Raw genomic sequence first — 12,228 nt, forward strand, 5'->3', positions numbered from 1 at the left:
CACCTTATGCCGCCCAGTGCCATTGATATCCTATGTTTCATGAGTAATAAAGTAACTCAGACTTTACACACACACACAACGTACACACATATGTAAATATCATTTCCAACATAATATAAAACAATGCTCTTGCCTGCATAAGTTAAAACATTTGATAATAAGCTTGATTTATGTCCCCAAAACAAGTGCTGTCTACCAACATCTACCAACAAGGGCTGCAACAGCCCACACCTGTAAGAAGCAAATTCACCAAATACAGATTGGCAACTAGAATCAAGGACAACAAAAAGTCCATCTTTAGATATGTAAGAAGTTGGAGAAAAAATAAGGAAAGCATAAGGCCCCTGATAGATGAAATGGGGTGGCAGATAACTGACACTTAAGAGAAAATCAAACTCCTGAATGAATACTTCATGTTGGTATTCCACCAGTCCAAGGGTGTTAACCTGCTTGACAGGATACAGGATGATCATGGTGGGAGTGACCACCCCCTCATAGTTGGCATAGCTCTTGTAGGGGAGCACCTACAAAGGCTAAATATCTACAAGTCAGCACAACCAGATGAACTACACCTCAGGGTGCTAAAAGAACTGGCTGATGTTGTTGTGCAACCAATGACAAAGTTATTTGAAGACTTGTGGCACTCAGGAAAGGTCCCAGAAGATTGGAAGAAGGCCAACATGGTGCCTATCTTTAAAAAAGGGAGAATGGAGGACCCAGGAAATTATAAGCCAATCTGTTTGACCTCAATCCCTGATAAAATCCTGGAGAAAATTATCAAAGAATCTATTACAGACAGGTTAGTAGAAGGCAATATTTTGAAGGATAGCCAACATGGCTTCATTATGGGCAGGTTATGCCAGACCAACCTCATTTCCTTCTATGATCAGGCTACTCCCCACCTGGATGGGTGAAATGATGTTGATGTCATATACCTGGACTTCAAAAAGGCCTTTGACCTGGTCTCCCACAAAGTCCTCATGAAAATTGGGAAAATGTGGCCTCGACTACTTTATGGTCCGGTGGCTAGGAAATTGGCTCTATGATAGGTCACAGAGAGGACTGATTGATGGAACTGAGTCATCATGGCAGAGGGTGACCAGTGCTTTCCAACATGTTCATCAACGATTTGGATTCGGGTAATAAAAGCAAACTAGCAAAGTTCGCTCACAACACCGAACTATGGGACAGCGTGGCCATGCTCGAAGACAGGTTGGCAATACAGGCTGGCCTGGATAGGCACACAAGGTGGGCAGATATTGTTTAATATGGAGAAATGTGAAGTGCTCTATCTGGGGAGAAATAATCCACAAGGCTTAGCAGTGCTATGCTTGCTAGCACCACATCTGAACAAGACCTGGGTGTCATGATAGACAACAAAATAAACATGAGCCACCAATGTGATGCCATAGCTGCCAAAGCTAGTAAAACACTGGCATGCATCTACCGAGGCATCGAGAAAAGCTGAGGATGTCATCCTCCCTCTCTACTCGGCCATGGTGAGACCATGGATGGAGTTCTGCATCCAGTTCTGGGCGCCGCAGTTCAAGAAAGATGTGGAGAAGCTCGAGAGAGTCCAAAGGAGGGCCACATGCATGACTGGAGGCCTAGAGACCAGGTCACATGGAGGAGAGGCTGAAAGACTTGTGACTTTTCAGCCTGAAGAGAAGACTCAAAGGGGACTTGGTGGCAGCCTATAAGTATATCAAGGGCATACATCATGGCCTGGGGGAGCATCTGTTCATCAAGCCCCGCCCAGGGGAGGACAAGAACTAATGGACACAAGCTGACTGAGGATCACTTTAAGCTAGACATAAGGAAAAACTTCTTAACAAATTGGGTGCCAAGGGTTTGGAACAAGCTCCCTCAGGGGTGGTATAGTCATCCACCCTGGCAATCTTCAAAAAGCATCTTGCCACACATCTTGCTGGGGTCATTTAACCCCAGCAGCCTTTTCTGCCCAAGTGCAGGGGGGCTGGACTCTATCATCTGTAAAGTCCCTTCCAGCCCCTAACAACTATGAAACATGATTCATGAATCCAGTTCTGTTTACTTTTGCTTACATTGTACAAAGTGCAATGTTCGTTTAATTACCACAAGAAAATGCAATGATTTTTAAAGCAGACAGTCTTATGATCTTCCAAGACAAAATAAGGGAGTCTTCAGTAATCTGGAACATTGGCTGCTTCTGTATAAACTACACCATCCTTTTTTAAATCAGAAAAAAAAACTGCTGATGAAATCCCACCTGATGAAATCCCAAGTAGTCCTGCACTGTAGGGGAGATGTAGAAGATGTAACCGTCTGCAGTGACTGAGATGACAAATCCATTGAGAGCCTGAAAGAGAGAACAAACTCAGCAAAGTTATACTTAAAACTGTTATTCAGTACCCCAGGTATTGATTCAGTGCACATGCATGTGTTGGGAGAACAGAATTTTCTGGGTCACAGAGCCCACGACATGGAGCAAAAGTACAACTATCATGTGTGAAGCTACTACCAATTTTCAAAGAATTTGAGTGTACTGTAGAGACCCTTTAGTTGTCAGTTAAGTCACAATTAGCACAAAGATATTTCAGATTAAAGAAAAAATAGTACAGACACTTCCTATTTAACTTTTCTGCTATTCTTTCCAGGTGCAGAGCTTGAAGCCCCACAGATGTTCTTTTTGGGGGGTTCTTAGTAGCTCAGCAGCGTCCGAGACATTTACTGCTTTTAAAACAAGTCTTTTCTGATGCTTCTGCAGAATTTATGTGAAGACTGGTCCACCTATGACACTTTGGATGCTCCTCCAGCAGAACAGGTGCCAGCCAAAAATAATATTCAAGGCAAATGGAAATAACTTCAACAAATGCACACTAAAATTTCAACATGCAAAGATATTTGATCTAGATCTTAAAATAGGCAATGTAGCCAGGTTAACATGATGCTCTACCCATTGCTGCTATGCCTGGCTTTGCAGAAGGGCCAGTTAGCCCTGGTGCAGTGTCATGTCAACAGAGCTATATTGCTTCCAGTACCTGAGCTAGTTCCTCTAACATTAACTATTTCTCTGAGTATTTACTACTCATACCAGACAACTCATGACCAAGGTCTCAAGGTACTGACTTCGCTTGTTCACTCAATTAATTTCAAAACTACACATGTCTTTCATGATGGCTGGACACTGCCATCATGAATAAATACTTGTGGAAATGTAACTCACAATGTACATAACCACCTCTGTACATGAACTGTAGAGGTCATAAATCTGCTACAACTCTTATCTGGAGAGCTTAAGGATTCACACTTCCAGCTGTAAAGGCACCCAGTACAATCCTGAATACCAACCATCCTGGGAATTAATATCCTTATAGCTATTTGTGTAGATACCTATTCACTATTGTTTCCATTGGCTCCAATACCCAAAACAGGATGGGAGCTTAAGGTAACAAGGAGGAGCAGAGACAGCTGGGCACCTCAGAACCCCCAAATAACTTTTATTCCCTAGTCTGTGAGCATGTCTACATGTGTGCTTTAATGCGTAGTAGCCTATTCTACAGTGTATTAAAGCACCGTGTGACAAACTGTACTATTATGCTAATGAGCAGTAAAATAGGTTACTGCGCATTAAGCATCACTAAAATGTGCACTTTCACTACTGCACATTAGGTCAGCCTAATGTGCATTTATTTAGTACCTCAGGGCACTTTTACATATGATCCAGGGCTGATGGGGGCAGCACTTTAGTTAGAGCAGCTCCAACTGCCACTTTAATTAAAGCACCACCACATCTCCTGTATCAGTGTCCCCACACTTAAAATGGTGGCGGGGGCGCTTGAACTAAAACTCGTTCCAAAAGCTTTAGTTTAAGTGCCCCTGCCACAATTTTTAAGCACGGGGACACTGATACATGAGATGCAGAAGGCTACTGGAGAGTACCAATTGTCACACTCAAACAGACTCTATTAATCATACTGGAATTCCAGTGTATCAGAGCAGCCTGCATGCTCATGTATCGGTGCCCTCACATTGGAGGTACTAAGTTTAATGCGCATTAGGAAAAGCACATAAATGCTAATTAGACATGCCCTGCACCTTTGAGTCCCGTTGCCTATACACCACAGGACCCCAAGCCCCTACTGGAAGTAGGTGGCATTGCAAGCCATAGTAGTAAAATGCTTTCCCTGCCTCCAGGCATCTAACTTCTGTTATCCTGCTGTCCAGATATCCTTTTCACAGCAAACTTCAAAACTTCATCGCTGTCTCATCAGGTAACAGAGAGCATGTGGCAGCAGCTAGATAAAGATATTGATTGAAAATGATTTCCATTCAAAAGGACCCAGCAACCCCTGGCTTTGTTCTCAAACATGGGAACACTCGAATTAAAATAGTTTTTATTAGGATTTGAAAACTGGAACCTCAGATTGCAACCTTGTGCAACCCTGCATTCAAATCTTTGGTTTCTGAAGTGACTTTCTCCCTCTTACTATAAAAATACAAATTCTTTGTTACAGCTTCAAGGAGACAATGACATCCAGTACTCATCTGTCTCTCATTATGTGGGACCAAAATTCTTCCACATCTGATTGCATCCTTGTTCCAGGCAAATGCTTCAAAGGGGGGTCCCAATGTTCTAAAAGTCCCTCAATGTATCCTAGAATCAGTTTCCCCACTTGAGAACCTGCAATGGCAAATATTCTCTAGTCATCCAACAAAGAAGAGATAATCATTAGGGCTGTGTGAAATGTTGGCGGGTGTTTTGTTTTGAAGTTGTTTCGACTCATTTCGAACTTGAAACAGTGAAATCAAAATGAAACAAAAGGTTTCAAAACAGCTTTGAAATGAAATGAGGGCACTTGAAAGTTTTGAAACATTTCAAATTTTGAAGGCAGATTGCTTGCAGCTAAACAGAAACTAAGGAGAAGGAGGTGGTAGAGGGGGAAGGACTGCTCCGATATTGACATCTAGGCTCCCTGTTCAATTCCTCAGCTCTCTGATCATTTCCCCATCTTTTCCCCACGGGCCCCTGATCTGCACACAGTGTTTCAGCAGGCTGTTGCTGCAGGCTGGAGCCAGCAGCAGCTGCTTGACACAACCACTGATCCCAGCCTGCAGTGGCAGCCTGCTGAAACTCTGCGCACAGATCCAGGGGCCCACAACCCTTGGGAAGAGCTGGAGGAATTGACCTGGGGACTGGGGAAATGTTCAGATCCCTGAACATTCCTCCAGTTCCCGGTTCAATTACCCAGCTCCCCAGTCTTTCCCCCAGCTCTTCCTGGAGGATGCAGTCCCCCGGATGATGCGGGAAGACAGCAGGCTGCTGCTGCCAGCTGGGGATGGCAGCAGCTGTGGGCTATTTCCCCAGCCAGCAGCAGCAGCCTGCTGAAACCCTGTGCAGATCCAGGGGTCGCGCCCCCCAGGAATTGCTGGGGGAATGATCAGATAGCTAGGAATCAAACCAGGATGCTGCCCCAGCTCCAGGACAGTGCTTAGCACCCTGCCAAGCCATGCTGCACTGGTGCAATAGTGCAGCTGCTGCATGGACGCCAGGTGGGGGTGGGGCAATCCCCACTGCCCCGTGCTGCAGGGGCTCTGCCATGAGCCCTCAGAGGCCCCAATTGCCACCGCTGCAGCCAGTGAGTGCAGGGCTTTTTTTAAAGCTCCGAACTCACCGGTTTTAGAGCATGTGCATGACAGCATGCTGCTGCTGTCGACTGGGGCCAGCGCCAGCACCTGAGTCTGCCTGGAGCAGCACGCACCAAGCACCGGGAAGAACCTAGCGCTGGTGCTGGCCCCAGCTGACAGCAGCAGCCTGCTGTCATCCTGCATGCAGATCTGGGGGCCCACACCCCCCATGAGGGCTGCAGGGCTGTGCCAGACTCCTCCTGGGGGGAACAGGCCCACAGGTCTGTGTGAGGGGTGACAGCATGCTGCAGCTGCTGGCAAATGACACAAGTTTTGCTTTTTGCAGTTTGAGGTGCAGCGTCCCAGAAATCCCTCTACCTATCTCCTTGAGTCTTGGCAGGCTTCATGTCCTCAGAAGTGGCTACCATCCCTGCAATTTTCATCCGAATCAGGAATGAAATGACAAAGTTAGAGGTGTTTTTGTAATTCCCTATTATAGCCTATGGGCGAAACATTGAAACACATCAAAACAGCGTCAAAACAGCAAAACAGTTTCAACCAAATAAAACGGAACAGTGTTTCGAAACATCAAAACAAAACTGTCCCTTCAAAACAGCAAAATGGAAGTCAAAACAAAACTGTGCTGTTTTGCACAGCCCTAATAATCATGGTTATTAACAGAAAGCAATCCTTTACAAATAATCACAGTTTTTGTTAATTGTGTTTACACTGTCAACAACTTTTCTAATGATGTATCCTACAAATGTATGAGGTGTGCACATTTGGAAGGAAAAGTCCAACAGATGGATCTTAGCTGGAAAAGCAGAAATCTTGTAATTTACAGAAATGATTAAAAAAATATGGGAGATCCTGGTTACAGAAGAAAAAAAGAAAAAAACAACTCATGCATTGAGTATGTAACCAGAAAAACAAACAGAGAACAAACAGATGTGGAGACAGTTGGTAATCACTATTACCTTTTATAGTTATAAGGCACTCATCTGCAAAAAAGACATTGTATTGGATTTCAGGGTGGGGGTAAGAAACAACTGGCGACTATCATAGATTACTATTATTTCTTAATAAGCAAAGAGAAACTTGTTTTTCAGCTTAAGAAAATCTCCAGTACTAATGAGTGAAATCCTAGCTCTGGTGAAATCAAAAAATTTCCACTGTTAAAAGGACCAGGATTTTATCTGATATGGCCTAACTGTTTGAGGTAGCTGGTCCTCCATCATCATGGTGTTTCTCTTCCCAAGGGAGACATGGCTGTGTTATTTTATGAATCGTCTCTCAATGAAGGAGCCATGTGTTTTTGTCATTGTTAATGTTACATTCATGGAACCTACATAGTAATGATTTGTGAAATGAATGACTTTCTAAATTAAAGCTATTAAAATAATCAAGTCCTTTTCTTCATTGTGGGTAACACCCATAGGAATTCTTCTCCAATCCAGCAGTCCTAACTCAGAAACAATATAGTTAGCAGCAGTTTTACCCGAGTAGAGAAACTAGTGATTTCATTTGTAACTTATTTAGGGTATAAACCAAATTAAACTTGGTTAGTTGAAACATATTTCACCCATACAATGTAATCTCCAGCAGCAGTATACCAGATGTGTAGGAAAAGTATTGAGGATTCTTTGTTCGTCCAAGAAAATAATTTCCTTACTTTTATAGAAAGAAAAGAGGAAGGAAAACGCATAATATTCTAAGAGAAACCAGTTTCTGGTAAACTTTTTGATCAATTAATGATTGCTTTGTTCTGGTGCTAAAAAATGCCAACAAGTAAAAACAGAACCCCCCCCCCCCGCTTTGAGTCATGCAAAGGACTGCTTTCCTGATAAACAAAGTGTTTTTAGCTTCTCTATGCTATTATATAACCCTTTGCAAAGAGGGTATATAACACTTTGCAAGGATGCCAAAAAAAGAAAAAAAAAAGTCAGAGACATTCAATTAACTTGACCAAGCAGCACTCACAACTAAACCAAGCAGCACTCACAAGTACAGCCCAGCCTAGATCAACAAGTGGAACGTATACACAGGTAAGCAACAGGGGCCAGGGCAATGCTGTGACTAGGGGGCCAGTGCACACATCCACAGGAGACCTCAAATGCCTCTACACAAACGCTCATAGTATGGGAAACAAGCAGGAGGAACTTACCTCCTGCTAGCTGAGACCAACCCAGACATAGTGGGGCTCACTGGAACATGGTGGGACCCAGCGCATGACTGGGAGGTGAATATCAAGAGCTACAGGCTGTACAGGAGGGACAGGACAGGGAGGAAAGGCAGGGTGTGGCGCTCTACATTAATCGGGCCCTGAGACACTTCTGGATACCCATAATAAATTCCAATGAACAAGAATATGACCTGAGGTGTTAGAAGAATGTAAATTTGATGAAGCTGGGGGGAAAAAAAAAAAAAACAAAAAACCAACCAGTGGTAACAAGTTTTTTAATGAACATATAATACTGTACACCCCCTAAAAATAGTATTATGCAGGTCAGAAGGCTTGATCCAAGGCCCTCAGAGGTAAATTGGAAGATTTTCCCCTGATACCAAAGGCCTTTTGATATGGCCCCTTGAGGCAGAACCATCCGGCCTGAGACACCAACACAGGATTTTTCTGCAAACAGAAGTGACAAAAGATGACACTTTTTTTGTAGAAGAATGAACAAGAGCAGCTGTGGAATTTCTGACACATTAACACTGAACATGTGCCACAGATGTTTTTGATCACCCATTGCTATTGATGGTATGACTGCTAAGTGAAGTAAAAATCATGTGGCTAGTTTAAGGCCACAGAAATTGTTGGTGTAGAAGAAATGGACAATTTCAAAACGTCTGTAGTTCAGTTTGTTTTGGGTAAGCACTAGTGCATTTGACTAAGCTTTTTAGCTTTCTCAGTCTCACTGAGATCCTTGGATCTTTCTGAGATTCCTCTTTAGGCAACCACCATCCCACAATGAGTGCTGGTTCCTCTAGATTCATTTCAGCACAATTTTTTTTTCCGAATTAAATTTGGTGGTATATTTCATTCACCAGTCTACAGACCAGATCCAATCTGTGGGCCCCATCCTGTCACACAAGGCTAGCACAGTCAGGGCCCCCATCTCACAGGACTGACCCAGCTGGAGCCACATCTACCCATTTGTCATGGCACACTTCCACTGTTCTCATGGCACACCAGTGTGCAAGGCATACCTTTTGCCATATTTGGAGAAGGTATACATGCCACCTATGCTGAGTGACCTTCCCAGGGGGAAAGAATCATCAACTAATTCATGAATAACTTACGTGGTCTAGGCACAAGGGTGGGACAAACCATGCTGAATTAAAATAGGTTCTACTAGCCTGATCAAATAGCACACACTCGTGCCAAGCTATACTGGAAGGGCCAGGCCCTGCAGTGTTAACACAGAATAGACTACCACCAGTCATATAGACAGAAAACTCTGAAATCAGGCATATTTGTATTGTTACTTTAAATATTTTTAAAGAAAAACAACTGTTTGGTAAATGTAGACAGAAGTTTATTTTGGATAGTACATAACTGGCCAACGGCACAATCAATATTTAATTTCATCTGCTTTCCTATATGTTGCAGCAGTAAGTTGCTTGACTAAAGTCAGTAAATAAATCCAGTTTAAAAAATGGATAGATCACGTAAAATAGATTTATTTGGATACTTTTTAAAATATGTAGTATATCCACAGAGAAAAGTGCAAAGCTAACAAGGAAGAACCATGTGATGAGAAGTCAAATTAATAAGGCCAAAAATTGCTAACATTTTCAAATCAAATTTGTCAGGATTCTAAAAGCCTCAAAACTTTAAACTATTTTATTTCCAAACTAATACCATCAGATCCCAAAGTTCTTCACATTTGTGCAGCAAATTATCAGCAAGTTTTAATACATTTTTAGACCTTTTTTAAAAGTGTTTTTATACTACTTATATATTACTTAATGCAGATGCCTTAGTGTTTAAAAACCTCTTGTTGAGTACAACGGCTATTTTAACGTTGCAGTCTCATTGATAGAGGGTTTTTTAGATTTTGCTTGAAGCAAGACTGTCAGTAAATTAAACTTGAGTATTACTTTTGTGTGATGTGATTGAGGGGCACTGGCAGAGCTGTGTGGCAAAGACTGAACTGGTTATGTATCTCACAACCTCCCCAAAGCAGGAAACATGGCTCTTGATGATTTTGTTGCCTATCTAGACAGAAGGAAATCAGTTGTAATAGGAGCCTTCATGTACTCCTACAATTCAAATACATAATAGGAAAGATCACATATCTTCTAATGACTAACTCTAAACACCCACAACTAAAGCAACAATTCTTTGGCTATCTTTGTCTTAAAGGTTGTGGGCTTGTTCCTGGTTGGTGACTACACTGTCTGTGAATGCAGCAGCTGCTCATTAATACTGAACAACATTAATTTACACGTCCTTTTTTTTTTCCCCACTACCAACTAGGGTGAGAATGAACCTAGCCCTCCAATTGGTGAAATGCTCTGTATCTCATTAGTAAATTGGATCTGGATGTTAAGCATTCCTACTTTTTTAAAGGTACATTAATAATATACATCATTCCTTATCTTTTCAGGGAATCCCTTTCCATACACACTCCTCACCTGTCAAATATATGATTCCACATATTTCACCTAACAGCAACTGCTCTTTCATTGGCTCTTTTTTGTTCCCAGGTTTATACAGTTCCAGCAACAGTAGGGGGAGCTAACAGATTATCATCAGGTAGGGCATTATAAAATGGTGGCATAATTCATAATAGTTAAATTTTAAAGCAACCAAATGATTTTGGTTTTAAATTGGTAGTTAGCCTTCTCTGAAACTAGCCACGCTCACTCTCTACGAACTTCATTAATGTTGGTTGGGTAAATATTAGCAGTTCCTACAAAATGGCCCAAGTTACTGGCTCGGGTCTTGCAAGCAGGTATTTCCATAACTAAAACTACAACTGTATGATGACAGGAAGCTCTTGTCCTGATCCAAACCTCATTTTTCATCTGTACAGCAGATGAAAGAGGGTTAGCTGAGAAAACTCACTTTGAGGAGGAATGGAAAGATTTATTTGCTCTCTTATCTGCAGGCTCCGATTAAGATGTATTGGGAAGAAAGCATGTAGAATTTTTGTTACATTTGTCCTGTTACTAATGGTATTTTTATTTTTATTTTCAAAAAGAGCCACAGGAAGTTGCCAACAAACAGTAGCTCTTCCTTCCAAGGTATTATTAAAATACAAGGAATTCACAATCAACTAGACAGTCATTGGTACCCAACTCCCACTGACGGGGTCAGTTGCACTCTGGATTATAATATTGGATGAGATGAGATAGCACTTCAGATATAGCCTGACCCAATAATCATGAATCAGGCCCAAGACATGATGAGATACTTTTAAAAATCATAAGATTAAAAAAATACTTAGCAATGGCTAAGTAGACTTTCTGAGACCAGAAATATACTTATGTGGTCCTACTTGTATACATAGCCTACTTGGAGAGAGAGAGAGAAACAAACAGAAGTTAAATCAGGGTTTAACTATGAAAAAAAAGTTGGGTCCCTGTAAGCCAAAGAGCTACAGGACTTGTGTGCAAGTGTGTCAAGCACTAAAGAAAGTCCTTCACATTTATGGTAGTGTTAGAGTAATGTTGTAGGTGTATCGATGCAGGAAGAGTATATCTTCTTTTCAAAATGTGTCTAACCTAACCCTATCACAACTATGCAACTGGACCAATAAAAGGTATCACCCAAAGAAATCCTTGCCTTTTCACATCTACCACACACCAGAGTCCTATCAGGGGACAAACTACAATAACATTTTACTTTTCCGAGGGGAGCTCAATCTCTGTGGTATAGCAGGTGATATTCTATTTAGCACCTAGCCTTGAATCATAAACATCTCCTTTAGTGTTTGTGTAGGCATATGCATAAATCTGGGTTTCAGAAAGTCCACCAAGGCTCTAGTAGGAAAGCAAGTGTGACTGGAAAAACCAGTCCAGGAAGCTAGGAACAAATATATATAAATACTTATATAAAGAAGTATCCTGCCTCCAGGTTCTTTAAAGACAATAATTAAGGGCATAGCTTCATCGCAGAAATAATTTGGTTGATCAACACCTATCTTTAAGCACACAAATTAGCTTAACTTATTTTAAAACAGCCATACAGCAAAACCATGCGTGAGTTACTGTGCCCTCACTGATGCTTCATTCACTGGTCTGTGATGTTCAGATTTCTAGTTGAGATAGCCTTGTTTACTTGAAATGGCTTTGTGTGGATGGGAGCTGATTAAGGGCACTTACAGAAGTTACATTTTTTGTTCAATGCGGCCCCTGAAAGTCTCTACAGCTGTAATGTAACAAGTGTACACAGCCGAAGAGTGCTTTTAAAATGGGCATCCATGTGAAAATTTAATCCTTGTCAGATGAAATATCAGATGGGGCGCTCTAAGGCAGCGCACCTTAGGGAATCCATGTACAGGTTCCCTGTGAGGGATAATTTTGGTTGATTCCACCCACATCCTATTTGGTTTTTGCAGGGCAGGCAAGCACCAGCCCAGCCACACCCCCAGGGTGTACAGGGCGAAGTGTGTG

At 42.0% G+C, this 12,228-nt stretch overlaps 1 protein-coding gene across 1 annotated transcript in view; it reads right to left on the bottom strand.

Annotated features, from left to right (window-relative positions):
• The window catches only part of LOC109322464 (aryl hydrocarbon receptor-like), a 115,254-nt gene that overhangs the window by 23,872 nt on the left and 79,154 nt on the right, over nt 1-12,228 (bottom strand). Inside the window, exon 5 of the mRNA XM_019553518.1 lies at nt 2,249-2,338. Coding sequence (XP_019409063.1) covers nt 2,249-2,338 — 90 coding nt within the window. The remainder of the gene's footprint in view (nt 1-2,248; nt 2,339-12,228) is intronic.

The sequence above is a fragment of the Crocodylus porosus genome, unplaced genomic scaffold, assembly GCF_001723895.1.
Source record: "Crocodylus porosus isolate Cpor-Errol unplaced genomic scaffold, CroPor_comp1, whole genome shotgun sequence".
In the NCBI taxonomy this organism is placed as follows: domain Eukaryota; kingdom Metazoa; phylum Chordata; order Crocodylia; family Crocodylidae; genus Crocodylus; species Crocodylus porosus.